An 18,412-nucleotide genomic window follows, 5' to 3' on the forward strand; every position below is an offset into this window, starting at 1 on the left:
GATTTCATCTATTATTTAAGTCTTCTTGTTTTAATGGAAGCCAATTTTTACAATAAAATCATGCAGACGTTTCTCTTCTTGAGTTTTTGTCATGTATTTGCAAAGATATTTAACTTGTACTGCACTTGATCACCAGCAGATGGGAGTGTTGAGTCTTTGCTGTGTACACTGTTTTTGTAGATCTGTCAATTGTGTGAATATTTAAAACTTAAATGCATGAGTTGGACACCAAATAATTCAAACAATATGCAGTTTATTGCAAACTTCAATATCTGAACGTCCTGCGAGAAGAAACTCATTTTATACACACTTTTGTAAACCAGTATTTTTAAAGGTCAAGATCTTCCACATCAAACGCCATCCTGTGTTTAGCTAACCCCATGACGTGGTTCATCCAGCGGTAGTAAAGTGACACCCGGGTGTACACTCCGTATTTCCCTTCCTTGGCACATTCCTCCCCCCAGCTCACGATGCCTGTCAGGAACCATGTGTCATCCCGTTTGTTTGCATGAGGGCCTCCGCTGTCGCCCTGACAGGCGTCTCTGGCGTCCTCGTCGTATCCTGCACAGAACATGACAGGAGTGATCCTGGTGCTGCTGCTGCGCTTACACTCTGTCCGGTCCACGAAGGGAACCTCCACCTTCTGCAGGGTGTCGGCCGAGACCCCGAGGAAGCGCGTCCGGCCCCAGCCGCTGACTGTGGCCGGGGAGGAGTCCTTCACGAGGGCCTCTGTGAACGCCGTGGGCCCGATGCAGATGGGCCTCACCGTCTTGGAGAAGGAGATGGGGGAGCTGAGGTACAGGAGGGCGATGTCGTGGTTGTACAGGCTCACGCTGGCGTTGTAACGCGGGTGTGTGTGCTGACTCAGCACTTCATAGTCCTGCTCCGTGGTGTCATTGATGTAGATGTTGTACTCTCCTGCAGGAAGAGACGTCAGACACACAGAGATAACTGACTCGCTCTGTAGATTCATTCTACAGTTACACAGGAAGTGGATGAAAAGATTTTCCCCCTTAGACGTGTAATAAATAGGACAAATTTAAGAATTATTTCATGGACTTTTTCATCATGGATTAAATTGAACCTCTGATTGGAGTTTTTCAACATTTCCCTTGATTTCTCAGAGAAAAATGCATTGGTCTTGAAGAAAAAAAACAAACAGGGACACAAATATTTATGAGTGTATGAAATTTGGTCATGTTCGATCGAATTGAAAGGGAACTGTGTGTGTTCCACTGAGTGTCATATTTGACTTTGTCAGTACTTGTCTGGATGAGTCAGTAAATTAATTGATCTATAAAATTCGATGAGATGGATCCAATACAACGAGCAACAGTGCAAACCCCAAAATATTATCATAACAGCAAATCCTCACAACACAGAAGTTATCATTTTGGAGTTATTTTTGCTTAATTTCTCTAATCTCATCTAAAAAAAATTGACCGATCATTTAAAGTCTACTTCACATTGAGCTACTTCATCATTACTTTATCAGAGGTGACATCACTCTTACCAACTCTGACAAAGAAGGGGCTGTGCACCTCCGCCAGGCAGTGAGCAGCAGTCACAACCCAACTCTCACTGAGGATGGAGCCTCCACAGAATAGCTCCCCACTGGAATGAAACACCAAGGCCACCTGAATCAAAGAAGAACACAAGATCTGTGAATACACACCAGGACACATTACAGCTGCTGATTCTTTTCCCTCGAACTAAGCCTAGCGTGTATAAATCCTCCCGTACGATACCTGCCACGGGATCTCTCCGGGAGTGACCATCTTGCCACCTACGATGCGTTTCACAGGACGAGGCTGCTCCTCAGTGGAGCCCTCGGCCTCCAGGTACACCCACAGAGGAAGCCTCTTTCTGCCTGGATATTCTGCAGAATCATTTGTAGCTGGAAGAGACTCTGTGGTGCTGGCTGGAGGAGACTCTGTGGTGCTGGCTGGAAGAGACTCTGTGGTGCTGGCTGGAGGAGACTCTGTGGTGCTGGCTGGAGAGGAGGGAGGGGACGTGGTGGTAACGTTGTGGGTCAGGGACGGGCTTTTCTCCAGGCTTGTGTTCTCACGGCCGGGCAGAGACCTCTTGGATACTGAGCTCACTGGCTTATGGGCCGTTCTGCCACACGGGAATTCAACTGGAATGAGAAGAGAGAACTGGGAGTCACATTGTTGAATTAAGAGTCAGTTAATGTCAAGCACAGAATTCAGAATTCATCACCTTCCCCGGGGAGGTTATTTTCACCCCACCCCAGTTGTTTATCAACAGGATTATGCAAAAAAATGATTGAACATATTTCCATGAAACTTGGCAGAAGGATGCGGTACAGGTCTGAGCTGTTATTCAAACTTTTCACAGATTTCTCAGAGAATGATTGATTCAGGCATATTAAACTCTACTGACGGCCATTCCAGTTTGTTTGTTTATTCACCGGTTTTCGACAAAACTAAAGAAAAGACTTCTTCGGAACTTGGTGGAAGGATGAGACATGCGCCAAGATAGAACCCATTCAATTCTGGCAAAGAACCGGATTCATCGATCTAGATGAAAAAGTCCGGCATATCTAGAGGACAGATCTCTTTGATTGTGTGAAGTTTGGTGCAGCCTGACTAGATTGAGGCGGACTGCCGGCCTTGTCCAACACCTTGTGGTTCACATTTGACTCCGTCCTCCATCAGCCTGTATCCTGTGGCGCAGGAACATTTAGCTCCAAAGGTTCCCATCGCCTCACAGAAATGCTGACAGTCTCCGTTGTTCACGTCACATCTTTTCAAAAGAGCTGTGAAGAAATACATACAGAAATGATTAAAAGGCATCGCCTAATTTTAAATGTACCTGTACAATGACGTGTTGTCCCCACTCTGGATGCTAACTCTTGTTGTTGTGTTAGAGAGGGCTCTTGAGCTGCTGTTTATAGAATCTCCAAAATAGACAAATCTAAATTGGGAACCTAAAACCAAACTGAAGCTTGATGCGAGGCCTTAATTTAATTTCAGAAAGAACATCAGGTTGTTTATCCGTTGAGGCTGACATCGGATCAGATTTGATATCATATCCCCAACAAATATGTCTCATGTAGCACAAATATCTAATTTCTTTTGATCACATTTTCAAATCCAGCTACAGGATTCATGACTTACCGATCTCACATCTCCTGCCGGTGAAGCCGTTCTCACACATGCATGTGAAGGAGTCCCGAAGGTCTATGCACGAGCCCTGGTTGAGACATGGACTTGAGTTACACTGATTTCCATCTGTGGACGTCCAGACACAACACGTCAGCACTCAGTCATCTGCAGACGTCATTCGACATCAAGTTGTTTTCACGTCTTTAGATAAAAGCATATGCTGGAAATGACAGGTGTGTATTGCAGGATGAGTATGAAGTTTTCATTATTAATATTGATCAGACAGAAAAATGTAAACACAGTCTTACCTACATATCTTGACCAGAATTCCATCTGAAATACAAAGTAAAGCCTCTGAGAAATAGGTACAAATATCGAAGTCTAAAACAATTACAGAGTGATTGAACACCCACCGTCTTCTGATCATTCTCAAAGAACTCCCTGGCCTCCTCCAAGACACACTTTTCCTCGATACACTCTCTCTCCAGGTTTCCTTCCAGCCATTCCTCAAACATGCCCGTGTTGTAGCGCTTGTGCCGCCGCAGAACGCTGTCGGCTGCCTGACCTGAGAGAAACACCGAGTCCGAGGCTGGAGCCGGGGCCGGAGCCGGGGCTGGAGCTGGTGAAAGAGACCAAGAGAACAAATCAATAAGGAATACAAAAAGATATTCTCCATACATCAATACAATAAATATGTGACAAACAGCACTCCCCAGGTAAGACTGCACTCCTAACATAAACCGGAAGCACTAGAGAAATGATTTGTGAGCATCATAAAGAAACGTATAATACCTCCAGAGCCCAGCTGGAAGCCCAGCAGAGACAAACACAGCACAGATACCAGCTCCATTCCAAACTGCAGCGATGTCTCCACAGACACACACTCCAAAGTACAAAACTCTGTTTGCAAACGCACACTCACAAATAGTTGTGTTTATTCAGGAAGAAAAAAAATAATCTGGCAAAGCCACCGTGTCAACATCAATGAGAAAAAATAGGCACTATGTTTATTTGTATTTTACCAACTTTACACAATATGAGAAGAGTAAAACCAGACTTCATGTTCCAGGAAAGAAGCTTTCGAAACCCATGACTCATTAGGCTCAGCAGAGATTATGAATATCTTATCTTGTCCAAACTGTCCAGTGTTCTGCTCCAGAGGCTCTTAACCGTATCACCAGAGGAAGTTATGATTCAACCGTGTCCAGTTGTTTGCTTGTTTGTCCGCAGGATAACACAAAAACAAGAGAATGCATTTCCTGGAAACTTGGGTGGAAGGATGGAATGTTTTTATTTAAATTTAAATTCAAAATGTTGGCATGGATCTGGACAAAGGGGTGGATCCAGGGAGTAAAAAAATAAAATGTTTTCGTGCTTTTTAACACTACAAGACATCAATATCAGACCCAAATTCCCCAGGGTATGATTCATAAATCTTGATGAAAAAAATCTGGTATTATTGTGAAACTGATTTATTGAATTGAAATGGACTGTTGGGTCTGGCAGTGGTCCCCTTCTCATAAAAGCAGCCGTAAACAAATACATGAATAATTCATATTTATTTGATATGAAAACTGGACTGCCTGTTTACAAATATAGATTTAATCAATGTTTGATATGTTTTGATGTTATATTTAATTATATCCAAAAGAGATTATATATTTCACACATTGAGCTTAATACAGAGGCAGTACACAAATGTGATATCTCTTTAAATTTCCCCTGTTTTCCTTTCTCTAAATCCAAAGAGATTTAAATCTTTCTAGGAGTTGGTCTGAGGATATGTTATGACATAATCCTGAATCAGCTTTCGAATGTAATCCGAGTCAAACCTGACACTAAAAAGCCAACTTCTCTTTTCCTCTTCTGAACCTCAGACCAGAAAAGGAGCAGCTCAGTGGATGAAAAGCACTTCGGACATTTCACCACTAGATGGCGTACATACACCTCAGTCATTAATCACCACAGTAAAACATTAGGAGACTGGTAATTGAATCATGTTCCTCATTATTTATCTTGAGAGGAAGTTCGTGGACAGAACAAATTACAAATAACAGAGCCGAGGAAACAATTAATCTGAATCGAAGTTTCAAAAACGATCTTTGAATAAACAAAGAGTGATTTAAAGGTTTTCAAAACTACGTCTTGAAACCAAAAACAAAATGTCCTATCTGCAGATACTAATGTAATTTCTTTATTTAGTAAGTCTTTCTCTTTAAGCACTTCCCTCTTTCATAATATTTGATAGAAGTATTATGCCTTTAGCCATCTAGCTGTGGGATCTAGTATACAGTTGATTGTGTGTATGATGAGCATTATATGATGGGTTCCACAAGCATTTCATCGCTTTCATCTGTGCTGCAAAAGATAATATCTGCGAGATAATTTTGAGATTACCCCCTGACCCTCCTCACTTTTGCTCCTGGTACTTTGAGGGTTTCTGGTCCATTGCATTCGTTTAATACAGAACTTTTCTGTCCTGTTCCGTTTGTGCAGATAGAAATCAGATGTTAAACATAGTCTTACCTACATATCCTGAAATAACAGCTTAGGCAACATGTTTCTCTTCATGCTTTTCATCTTCAAAACTGAGAGTAATGAATTTATTTTTGAAAGTATAGTTAATTAAATTTTTCTTTATGACAGGAACATGGTTAAATCATATTTCTAACATTGAGTGTTTAGAATTGGTTTGTCAGAACACATTCCCAGCATGCACATCATTGGAACAGAAGATATTGATTTTGCAAACTTTTGTTTTATTAAATCTCATGTCCACGAACCATTTCATAATTGTTCCATATATTTAATCAATCCCCGAGACAATGATGTAGTGGTTGGATGTGCAGCTCATGCTGATTCAGCGCTTCAGCTGCAGATTTACCTCTGGTGTCATTGTGTGGTCTGGGATATTAGATGCAGCCCTTCACCGGCTCTGAAATCCCCCCAGAGGGAGTCCAAAGTCTTCTCCAATGTTGCCATCTATTGACTGGAGGTATTTATATTTCATTGAGTCGTTCAAAAGCTGAATAATTCATACTTGAGTAATTAACACTGTCTGCTCAATACAGGAGCTTCTCCATCACCTCCAGCCAGGATGAATATCAGAGTTAAGTGTTGTTGATTTTGTCTGGTGCCCAAAGAGAAAGAAAGACTGATGACAGAAATGTATTCAAGGTTTTTCAACTAAAGTCCAGAACATTGCAGCAGCCACACTGCACTATACAGTACTCTCATCGACTCTAATGTATAAATGTAAGTCTGTTGCTGAGAAGAGGAGAAGCTGTGGGCTTAATAACACCATCACCTACTTTCCAGTCTCTCAGGCTGCTGTAATAGCAGAGTAGATACAGACCATTAGCCGAACTATAGAAAGTACAGAAGAAAATAACAACAGTTATTTCAGCGATTAGGAGGTGATTAGTTGTGGGTTGAGAATAATAGGACTGTGTTGGACGGATGGTGTGAACGCATGAATGGATAGAAGCAAAACTGTCTGAGAGTGAATATTGATTTGTGAAGATCTCCAGAACATCTCCAACTTCTCTCGTTCTTTGGCAGCACCACACACAGCCGGGGAGTCTGGGTCGGCTTCGATCAGATTAGTCACCGCGGTGGAGGATCGAGTCAGAGCCTCACAAATAGTAAAAAAACTTGGATGCTTATTCAGAGCTATTGATTGTTACTCTGCAGAATCTCCTGAGCTGCCAGGGAGATCAGGCAGCTCAGACTTCAGGTTTTCACCAGGGACCCGGTGTAATTTGCAGAGGCCTCAGACAGAGTGAATCAAAATGTTTGCAAAGATCAAACAAGGGCAGCTAGATCTGGGAAATTCTGCCCGATGAAGAAATAGAAATATCTGAACTTTGTTTTCAAAGGAGCAATCAGTGATCTTTATAAAAAATAAAAGCATATATTGTCATCACCTGCATTTGTCTGCGTCTGCTTACCAGTGCAATTTCAGTCCCTCTGGTTCTTCATGACGTTATGCCTTTGACCACCCAAATCAGTTATTCTGTCAGTCTATGTGAACATTCATGATACATTTGAAAGGCTCCTTTTGAGGCATTCTTGAGAAAACACATTCACGAGGCAATCAATGGCTTTGGGAGGTCACCATGCGCTTGACATTTGGCCCTAAACCACCAAACTCAACACTTATCAGGTCATTCTTGAGTCCAAGTACATGTTTGGGCCAAATGTGATGTAGCTCCGTGAGGGTGATCCTGATAAATCACATTCACGAGAACATGAGGTCACACTGACCTTTGACCACTAACATCTAATGAATCCATTCTGGAAACCAAGTCAACATTTATACCAAATTGAAAGGACTCCCTGAGTGTTCATCACGACAAGATCTCGGGGCATCAGTGAAGGACTTTTACTCAGTGTGAAAAAACAAGAAAATGTGGATGTGTAGAACAGAGGCAAACAATATCACTGCAAACACACAATGTTCACTACAACTCATGTTTGTAGTGCTATTATAATTTTTATGAGCTGTTTTAGTATTTAACTAGAAAAGTTTTAACGCACTTGTAAATGAAGAAATATGTTACGTTATGTGTTTGAAACTCAAATAATGACTCCAGACTTGTGTTATTGGGCTTTTACGACTCTAATGTGTTGAGCTTGTACAGTAAGATCCGCGGGGAGCAGCAAAGAGAAGCACTGCAGCCCCCCCCTCCGAATAAAGTCATTGACATTAATGTGATATTTGAGAGCGTCTCGCTTCGTTAATTAGTCATTTTCTGTAATTCAAAAGCCCGGCGTCTCGCAACCATTCCCCCTCCGCCTGCCCACGTGCACCCCCCAGCAGGCCCAGCACACTGACATTTAAACAGTTGGCGTGATATTTTTGCTAAATTAACGTCACTCTCGTTCAAAACTCCAGGAAAATGCACTCATACAGTATTTCTCCTATCAGGTGTGGATTCCATATTTAAAACTTAAATAGGTTGGTGACCCAGTAACACTTTGTCTAATTAGTTCATAGGTTTAGTTAATGCATTGAGGTGAATTTAGCTTGTTTGTCCAACGTGTCTTCTTCAAAGTGGCTAAATATAGATGTGGAACAAATGAAGCTGAATGGAGAAAAATAATCCAGCGCTGCGGTTTGCATGGGCACACGTACGAGGCTGCGCTTGGAAATAATGACCCAGAAATACAGTGTGCTGCTGTGAGTTCCTGAGAAGTGAGAGCTCCAATCCACTCCTGGTTCTGTGAGCCGTGATGCAGCCGAGCTGACAGACGCTGGCGGCGCCGGGATGTTCAGCCAGCGTTAATGAAAAGTGGAGCTCCCATCCCTGCCGGTCAGAAAGTGCCTGTGAAGCTCACTGTTCCACTGCTCAATGTCAAAAAGGAGTCGGCAGAAAGCTGCATCGGAATCAACCGACGAGGTGGAAATGAATCAGATGAATTTTTTATAATAATAAATGAATTCTGAATGAATGTTTGCCTCTTTACACAGTGAAACCTACTTCTGGTGCTGAGACAGTAACTCACCTGCTGTTGGACTGATGAAGACTTGAACGTTAAATGAGTGTGAGCTGCACCAAACACACGAAGATCATCTGTCCCACAGCTGAAATATACCCTGACTCTGGCATGAGAGATATAAAAATGCAATCTGGGGAGCGGCCAAGCCAATTATGAGGCAGCTTATAGGAAGACGTGACAGAAATACGGGCGTGTGCGTCACACCATTCCACCCTGACCTCTTTAGTTTTGAAATAACTTGCTGACCCCGTTCTGACCCCTGGGGTCAGAGCGCTTCAGCTGGCAGATAAATGAGCAGGTGCCCGAGTGCTGTGAGTATTGTTTGATGGAATCCATCACTTTTATGTGCAGGACTGAAGACACAAAAACACACAGACACACACAAATACACAAACACTGCTTTCCAGCTCTTTGCTTGTATTGTCCTGCTGTTGCTGCTGTGCTACGTTTCACATTGATGATTACAGCGAGGGGGGAGTGATTATTCTCCAGATCTACGGTTATGTTCTGACATTGATTTTTTTGAGCAGCAGTTTGGCTCATACCATAAATTGTTCCCTTTTTTTAAGGGGGTGAGGATAATGAAAATGTTCCCACATCAGGGCCTGATATATCAGTGTTGTTATCCATCTTGAGCTAACCAGTATAAACTGATATAACATTTACCACTGGTGCATTGTCTCAATCATGGTTGGACCAAAATATTCCCAATATAGAATTAGAAGGCAATAAAAATAAGTGTTATATATGTGCTTACTCTCCCTTTTGCAATATGGAAAATGTTACATAAGTAAAAGGAAGGTTTTGTTGACTTGCATCATAAAACAAGATTGTGCAAATTATTTCTAATTTTAGAATCGTTACAGCACTAATAACATGGAAATGTGGCCAAACACGTATATGACAATGACTTGTCCTGCATTGGTTGTATCTACTTCTGCGAACAGCAAAGATTTACTAAGTATGTTCAAGTAATTGTTTTCCTTTTCTATACTCTTCCATGTTGTATATAAACCAAGTAAACCTGTAATTTACCCAGTTAATCGCTCTAATTCTCTGATAATATCCAATGGATGAAGCCCTAATGATTCAGGACACTTTGGGCTCACTGTCAGTGTTACACAGATGATTGTCTGTGATAAATTTAATCCATAATAAAAAAACGATAGAGACACAAACTCTACAAACTCTCCTCGACCTCCAGCTTTTATCCAGCGTCATCGTCGTCGCGGTAACAGACGCAGCCTGATCGTCTTATCAGCCGCACACAGAGCTGGAATCGAGCTTGCAGCTCTAAGCAGAGGCCGACTCTTCACCCTGCCTCACAACGCTGGGACATTAATCACCCTCCAACACCTCATGCCTGTCCCAGAACATACATTTTGGGGCTGAACCCTCATGAGCTTCCGTTCTGGTTCCTCCACAAATATCACCTCGGTTGGATTTCAGTCCGGCAGAGTCAGGTCCTTCCCTATGGGTCCAGTGTTGCCCTGTCCCTATATGCAATGGATTTATAAATCAGCTCAGTGGGCAGATGGGGGGGAGGAGCTTTTATCCAATGCAATTGGAAATTGATTTTGACCTGACGACCATGACCAGTACACACTTTCAGTGAATAGAACTGGGCTGCAGCTCTAAAAGCTCTTGGAAAACATGTGATTTTTTAAGCTGAATGTGCACAAGAAAATGAAGAAATGCAAAGTGATTCAAACTGTAAGTTCTTTACTGTACACGGTGTCAAGGGATCAAAATACAACTGTAAAGTCTGATGCAATATAAAACAAAACCGTTTGATATTTAAAGAACCAGCTGTTGGGTTTTTTGCAGTTGTAAGATTGTCAACTGAAGCATAATGTTCAGACTACATTTGTAAATTATTCATACTTAAAGGGATTTGTGCAGAGAATTGTCAACTTCATGTAATTAGGTGCTCAGAATAGGTCTAAAATCATTACCTCCCTCTACAGAACATTTAAATAAATGTTTCATCAGACATGAATTAAACATCGTGTTACCTCGCACGGTGTTCTGGCAAATACCAGGAAATGATAATAAAAGAGGCAGTTGAAAGAGGTTTATTTGTGGATCAGAAATCTTGGAGCCTTCCCAGTTGATCTTGTTTGACTTATGCATTATTATTTGAAACTTTGACACATGACAGACATCAGGAAGTAAAGATCTGTTTGATGAGATGACGTCAAGCATGTGGGCCAGCGTGCGGTTGGTCTGTCGGTGCGTCTTCCAGCAGAAATCCTTCCCTCAGCAGACCAACACACGTGTCTCAGGGTTATTCGGTGCCACTGCTGGACGCCGCCTGCGATGTGACATCAGAGGTGTGATCACAGGAGTGTGTTTGTGCAGCAGCAGCCATGATGCAGGGTCTTCAGCTTTAAAGGGGCCAGAGGTGAATGTAGCACTGTGGTTTGTGTGTGTTGCCCTGTGGGAAAGGTCGAAGGGGGCCAAAGGCCATGGACACAGTAGTGATACAACTCACTGACATTTACAGTCTCTCTAACCCCCCCGGTCTTTATACCACATTCCCAACATGCTTGGAAGAGTCCAGGTGGTGAGTCAGAGCTCTGCCTCACTTCCACTCGCCTTGAAGAACTCGTGGAGTACGAACAGAAGCACCTTTTGGGGACTTATGACATTAATCCACTAACATCTCAACATAAAAACAATTAAAATGAAACTTTAAAATATAAATTACATTCAGAGGCATGATATCTAACCAGCTCAACAGTATCCATGGGCAAATGTACAGTATCCAGTGGTGAGGGATCCTCTGTGTGGAGTAACAAAATTGAACCCACCTCTCCCCTATGGCAACTAGGATACAGATCCAAGTTTTGACTCAGGTTTTGGGATTAAAGTTTGTTTATATACTGCATAATAATTACTGGATTCAATTTAGAACTGGAAGGTTAATTGAGATCAGAAAAATGTTGATAGGTTTAACTTAGGTTAATGGTTCTGTCAAGATTTCACTTAGTACTATTGTTATTACTAAACCCCTCACTAACAAATATTCATATAATGATGAGAGATGTTATTAATTTTCACACAAACTAATCTCTTTCTTCTCTATTTTCAGATGAGTGTCATTGCTCATTCAATGCATGTTTGGTGCTTGTGATGTTTATGTGTAGTTTGGGTGTTTTCTTAGCCGAACGAGAGATTGATTCTCTCAAAGAGACATCCAGTCGTTGACCCCCCCACTCCTCCTCCTTCTCCCAGTGTCACCTCCTTGACCTCCCAGCTCCTTGTGGTCAGCTCCTATTGATTCACAGTCTTCTCGATTCGACTCTGGCGTTAAGATAGATAGCCGCTCTAAAAAAGAATAGCCGCGCACCCTCTGAGTGCCAGTGAGTTCTAATGAGCTGTCACATCCCCTGATTTAAGGAAAGGAGACGAGTTTATGCATTTCCTGCAAAAAGAGTGAGCAACAACTCTCAATGGATGGGCTTTAATTTATGATATAAGAATAAAAGAGCACATGGACAGTGACTCAGCTGTCTACATGAAGGAATTATGGAAATAAGCACCGAGACAAGCTAGACATCTAACAGGAATAGTTCTGACGGTCAGAGGCTATAAATAAAAGTGCTAAGCATTAAAAAAAGCCTGCGTCTGTTATTTAAAGAAATGAAGCTTCACAACAAGGAATATGAATTGAACTGAGTGTGTGACGTGGCTACAATGCTGCAAATCTTTAATAGGCATCAAACCAGTTTTTGTGGTCAAAGTTTGATATTTTAGTCAGTGTCGATAAAAATGGAGGCAAGTGCTTTCAGGACAGAAACAGATAAACACAATGAAATACTGACAAATGCTGTAGATTACATTTCAAAGTGTCTAGTATTCGTCCTCCTCTGAACTCAATTTGAGTTCACTTTGTCTAACTAACTGCAGAGAGAAGTTCTGAGTGAACCCAGCGTGAATCCTGTTTTTAAAAATGCAGTGATTTTACCTTTTCCGGCAGAGCCAAACGCACCAGTGTTCCTTAAACGTCTCAGGAAGATCTGAGCATGTGAAGAAAGTTTGAAAGGGCTCCAGTTTCCTCTAAAAATAGCATCCATATAGATCTTGTAACCCTCAACCCGCAGATCTTTTTCCTCTGCTGCCGCTGAGTGTGAACAGACCTGCGACATCAAGAGAAGTGATAAAAACTCTCCGCAGATATCAGACGAGGATCGGACTGGGACTTCTGAATGAAACCTGATCAAAACAACAGCCGTCACTGTAAGAGCACCAGTGTCCTCGACAGTGGATTTAACCATTTGGATTTCTGATCATCGTCCTGGATCACTGGGCATTTGGAACGGCACAGGTTTCCTGGGAGACCACATGAAGAACGAGTTGTGACATCTTCACACGTTTTAAAAAGTAAGTACCTCACTCACTTTGAGCTTTAAAATCCAATACACATCTGGACAGAGGCTCGATGGGAAGAATGATCAATAGGGATGTGAGCTGTGACACTGATAAGGATCCATCATGATGGACAACATGTCTCCACAGTCTCACAATAGGATTGTGTTTGTTTACTCTTAGAACTTTGCTGCAGAGTCAAGTTGCTCTGAGGTGAAACGTTGGTGGACAGTTATGAAGGCTGTTCACGGTGAAGAGTATAATCCTGAGTATCAGGCACTTTGTTTCTGGAAAAGACAAGAAAGGCACTGCTCATGAATGAACTGTGGTTGAGCTCCTTGTTGTACTGGAGTCATTAGTGATCCTGGATATGGATATCTGAGAGCACAGCCAAATAAAACCAAACCTTTTGGCATGTGAGAGTCAAGCTGTTTTCAGACATGTTGCCAGCCCGTTAAAATGTTCGTAAAATGTCTGAGGAGTGACACCATGTGAGAATACAGCAGGGAAGTGTCTAGGGAAATTCACAGCCAGCGTGTTTATGACGTTTCCGACACGCGACAGACACGAAACAGAAAAAGAAGAGAAAGGTAACTCAGGAGGGAACAGAGGTGCCAGAAGAAAAAGATGAATGTCAACTTGGATAAACAACGAGCTTTGAGAGCTTTTGGCGATAAGGGCTTGATTTCTACAGTGGAGATCATAGAATATGTCCTGTCTCCTGAAAGCTCCAGCTAGGTGCCAATCCTCACAGGAACGCTCTGGACATTTTCCTGTGAACGCGTCTGATCTCCTGCTGTGTAGTTCACATGTGAAGGGAAAACTCCAGAGAATGTCGGTACCCAGTGCTCTGAAATACCGGGTGGTATATAGGGTGGACTAAGGACAAAACAAGACAGTTGATTATTGAATTGAGGAACCGATGCTTTCCATCAGGCATTGATCTGGATCTCTCGGAATGTTAAGGAATGAATAACTCTGAGTATTATGTTACCAAGATGAAGTGAACTCTCTGGTTTATCTCAAACTGTCAGATTGTTTTCAACACTAATCAAACTGAATCAAGTTGTTCCTATTCCAAGTTGCTCTAGATGTGTGTACCTCATCAACCTATGGGCTGCACATGACTGCTCAACAAATATACAAACAGAAATTGAGATGATCCTGAAATATTTATTTTTAAAGCAATTCAATGATACACCCACAGAAAATGAACAAGAACTGCAAAAGGACATAATTTGATTTTCATTTGTTGCAGATTGCATGTCCTGCGTTTCCCAATGAAAAAACCCCTCAGATCACGTCAGAGGGAAACGTGCACGCCGGCTGTGTGTGAATGGGGTTATAATAATAACCACAGCCTGCATTTATAACGCGTGGCTCTGCACAGGCGAGTGAATGGGATCCAGCAGCGCGTCGACGGCACAGCTCTCATTGGAGTGTGGATGAAGCAGCTCGGCTCGGCTCGGCTCGACCAAGTGAAAGAGGAGGAAACAGACTGATGTGCTCGCTGTGACAGGGGGAGCGCGCACACGAGGGGGGGGGGATCCTGTTGATTGTGGCACAGCTCGTCAGCGAGAGGAGACTCACACACACACACACACACACACACCACTGGTCGCATTTCTCCCGGGGACTGCTTTGCACACAGGACTTTTTGTTTCCCGACCACCGCTTGAAGACCTCGGAGGAGAGAAACCCACCACCAACAAAAAAAAAACAAAAACAACCTGGGCTCCTTTACGCAGCTTCTCCTCGTTGTCACAGTAGAGTAGGTCGTGATTTTTCCTATGTAACACAACGGGATTCATGGTGGGAGCGTTTCCCTTCATCAATGTGCATTGATGTAGCAGAAAGCGTGGAGGAGATAAGGTGGGTTTGGTCGTGCACAGACGCACAGGCTGGTTCTTGGTGCTTATTGGAGCCATTTGGGCTGTTTGTCGTGTGTGTGGACGGCAGCAACACCTGGATGCTTCCATTGACATCCAGCTGATAAACACCAGGCAGCCCGAGCAGCTCATGCTCCATTGTCTCGTTGTAGCTGCTGCTGCTGCTGCTGCTGTGTGTGTGTGTGTTATGAAAGGAAAATGTAATTCTGATTTAAAACATGCCTCTCTCCGCAGAACCCTTATCTCGGCGCCTGGAACCTCTGCTCAGGATTTCATTGAGGACACGCGGCAATTAAAGGGATTTCGATTCTTACCTAAATCGGGAATTACACATCCAAACTGGGATCTATGAGCGGAAAAGTGGCGAAGCCTAAAGAAGACAAGGATGCTTCCAAGGGTAAGAAGCGAGCCTTGCCTTGCACAGACTGCTCTAACCCCCCACCCCCCTTCCTTAAATCACAGGTCTTCTATGAACACCCCCATTCATATCCCTGCATGGAGCTCGAATCACCCTCCGAAGGTTCCACTGGTAACAACAGCAGCCACTAAGGATGCTGAGCCATTCCCACAGCACGGTGCATGTGGTCACTGGTGTGCGAGACGCGAGCACTTGCTGCTGTAGGCCTCCATGCTGCACGATGTGCTGGCTTCACATCACATGCTTCACTTGCATTGACTAATTAGACAAAGCGACGGATGGGGGGTCGTGCGGCAGACCGGTGGGCTACAGGGGGGGGCACAGGTTGCGCTCGGAATCATGATTGTGTTTGCATGAGGTAAATAAACATTCTAAGCGATGCAGAGACACCGTGGAGTGTCTCGCTGGGATCATGTGGAAGTGTCCCTTTGTGTCGAAGTCTCTTCACATCTGGGAGAGCACGACGCACAGCTGGCTTCTCGGTCCTGCAGCCGCCGTAAAAAAAAACAACATCAGGCCATTTACCGCTAGAAGGAAGTAAACTGGCCGGTCCATTGCCATGGAGACAGAGCGGAGGCTGGGTTGCCAGAGAAACCTCGAGGTGCTGGTAATCGTGGTCGCTCCGTCTCCACAAGGGAGTGGGGGGGGGGGATGTGCAAGACACTTTACGCACCGGCACACACATTACTGCACCTTTGTCTCGGTGATGGAAAGATATATAAATAAATAAATCGTGCGCCTGTTGACAATGATGCGGTTTTATTGCGTCAGTACGTTTTGTTTTAGACCCGGGACCATTTCCATCTTAAGAGACCCTTGTTGTTGAGTTCGTCTTTGTATCCTTTTGTTAAATCAGGATCCTTGACTTTCTATCGCTTAAAGAATATTTTTTATTGCCATTGTACAAAGCGAGCTGGCAGCCTGCCCACCACGGTCTTCCTGTTGGTTCCTAATTCAGCTGGATCCCCCTGTCGTCAGGTTCCGGGCTCTATTTAAGGTGCTCGCTACAAATCGATAAATCTAATTGGCTTATATTTGGCAGCACTGCTTGAAGTGATGACGCTGGCCATTGATGTAAGCTACTATAAGTGGTGCTCACAGTTATGATGGCCCTGTAGAGACCTGCACTAGACTCAGCCTGGGAGAAGACACCTTGAGCTGGTCTTTTTCCTTTACGTTTATTTCAGCTGTAGCATTTATAGATATTATTTTGAGCACCTGTAGTTTGCTGATGGATTCCAGCAGAATTAAATCCACAAAACCTGAATAATATTATCACCATGTATGTTAGAGTTTGCTTATTGTATAGCTTAATCTGAGGCATGCATTTAATTTCTTTGTTATGTTCCTTTTTAAGATAAGATAAGATCACTTATGTAGATAAGGCAATACAACCGGATAGAATACAAATAATACAGAGAATATGTATATAATAATATACAACTTTCAGTAAGGAAATAATGTTTGTAGAGAAATATACTTGAGTAAAATGCAAAAGCACATTGCACAAGGATATAAAGGCTACTGTATTTGGGGAGAAATAAATAATAATCGAATAGACGTATCCATAAAGACCCATGCATTTATATAGGCAGGTCCTTTAATCAAAGATGTTTGTGTGCTATAATATTGTGTAAGAGGGCACTGATGTGTAGAATATCATTTTCATTAATAATGGCGCAAATAAAACATGTTAATAATGAGGCATTTACTTTGCATTATGTTGCATCTCGAGCCAAGATACTTCAAATGGAATGATAAGTGCTTTTCTATCTGGTGAATAACAAAAAAACACACAAAAAAACAAATATCAATAATAACAGAAAACTTATAAAGCTAAAGATAAAGTAGCCCAGAGTAGAGGTACTCGCGCCGCATGTTTTGCTGACGACACAGGAAAGCAAGCTGAAAAAAAAGAATTGATTTCTAGATTAACCTCCACAGCAACTTTCCCCTCTCTTCTCCCTCTGGAAATCAATGGCATGTGTGAACGTCTGACTCATTTAAGCTCCAGGGCAGCACCATCTCCAAAAAACTCTCAGATGAGAAGACAAAAAAGCATCTTCACCTGAGACGAGAACGCTCCACTAAGCCCACTCTAGTTTTACAGTTGCAGAGGCGAAAGCCAAGAGCCGGCTTCACTCCGCTGTCTTTCGGTTTAAGGAGAAAAAAAAGAAAAGGATATGTATCACTTAGAGGTTCACTTGGTGCCAGCTGCCCTCCATCTGAGACTTGAGTGGCACAGGGGCAGAGAACTGCGTCGGGAATATCAGTGCTGACCCTGCCAACGCTGGCAACCACCTGTCCCACAAATTATTTCAGGGAAACAGTCCATTAACTGCAGAGCCACCTGCCATCTCCACAGTCTTTTATACACAAGCTGCTGGCCTGCACAAGCTAGGGACTGCCCGGATTTTGATACCCTCATTCCCTCCCAATCTACCCTCATCGTTTTGAATGCTGGACTCTCAATCCTCAAGTCTCAGTTACGCTTATTTGACCAGGTGTTTTCTAGAGTGTGGAGTGTAATGTGTTTTGCAGAAAAGCCAGAGTTCGTGCTGTAGCAGCACATGTGAAAAAAGACAGTGTGCAAGGGCACAGAGAGAGAGAAAAAGAAAGAGTGACAAAGAGAGACAGAGAGACAGAGGGAGAGAGCGAGAGAGAGCGAGAGAGAGCGAGAGAGAGAGAGAGAGAGAGAGAAGCAGTGGGGGTAAAAGGAAGTGGTATGTATGAGAGCTCCAGTATCAACTATCCCGTCATGTTAGTTTCCGCCTGTCCTTGTGAACCTAAGTTGTCCAGACAAAGTGTCAAAGCATGACGTACACACATGCACGCGCACACAGACACACACACACACAGACACACACACACACACCAAGCCTGAATATGGACTTCATGAACTGTTTTTGCACATTGTATATATTTCCATCCTGTTTGGGCCGACAGCTTCAATCACTTTTCTCATTTTCAGATAAGGAAACCCAACAGCATTAACATTAGCTTTATGGTCGCTCTTCCTGTCTGCTTGTCTTGCAAATCATAAATCTCACATTCATTCTGGTGAGGAACTTTGACTGCACCCATGTCACACTCCTCAGATTTCC

At 43.0% G+C, this 18,412-nt stretch overlaps 2 protein-coding genes across 3 annotated transcripts in view; one reads left to right on the forward strand and one right to left on the reverse strand.

Moving 5' to 3' along the window:
• Positions 1 to 233: 233 nt before the first annotated feature.
• f9a (coagulation factor IXa) lies at positions 234 to 4,018 on the reverse strand. Of its 2 annotated transcripts, XM_061079474.1 has the most exons (8): positions 3,921 to 4,018; positions 3,542 to 3,747; positions 3,437 to 3,461; positions 3,141 to 3,254; positions 2,645 to 2,779; positions 1,749 to 2,137; positions 1,514 to 1,637; positions 234 to 918 (listed from the first exon to the last, which is right to left on the reverse strand). In XM_061079474.1, the coding sequence occupies exons 1-8, from the start codon at positions 3,976 to 3,978 to the stop codon at positions 329 to 331; spliced, it is 1,641 nt and encodes a 546-aa protein (XP_060935457.1). In that variant the 5' UTR covers positions 3,979 to 4,018; the 3' UTR covers positions 234 to 328. The 2 variants fall into 2 exon arrangements, with proteins under 2 accessions (XP_060935457.1, XP_060935459.1); XM_061079476.1 differs by lacking the exon at positions 3,437 to 3,461 and having other exon boundaries at positions 3,141 to 3,216.
• A 10,784-nt stretch (positions 4,019 to 14,802) lies between these two features.
• Positions 14,803 to 18,412, forward strand: part of fgf13a (fibroblast growth factor 13a) — an 86,194-nt gene continuing 82,584 nt past the window's right edge. The window contains exons 1-2 of the mRNA XM_061079804.1: positions 14,803 to 14,873; positions 15,125 to 15,287. Of these exons, the coding sequence (XP_060935787.1) occupies positions 15,239 to 15,287 (49 nt within the window). The 5' untranslated portion in view covers positions 14,803 to 14,873; positions 15,125 to 15,238. The remainder of the gene's footprint in view (positions 14,874 to 15,124; positions 15,288 to 18,412) is intronic.

This window comes from Limanda limanda, chromosome 10 (genome assembly GCF_963576545.1).
Source record: "Limanda limanda chromosome 10, fLimLim1.1, whole genome shotgun sequence".
Taxonomy (NCBI): Eukaryota; Metazoa; Chordata; class Actinopteri; order Pleuronectiformes; family Pleuronectidae; genus Limanda; species Limanda limanda.

Coding starts and splice junctions, on each gene's coding strand:
- f9a (XM_061079474.1), bottom strand. CDS start 3,978: ATGGAGCTGGTATCTGTGCTGTGTTTGTCTCTGCTGGGCTTCCAGCTG. Junction 3,462..3,541: donor TTGAGAATGATCAGAAGACG/GTGGGTGTTCAA, acceptor TTTGTATTTCAG/ATGGAATTCTGGTCAAGATA. Junction 2,138..2,644: donor AGTCAAATGTGAACCACAAG/GTGTTGGACAAG, acceptor TTCTCATTCCAG/TTGAATTCCCGTGTGGCAGA.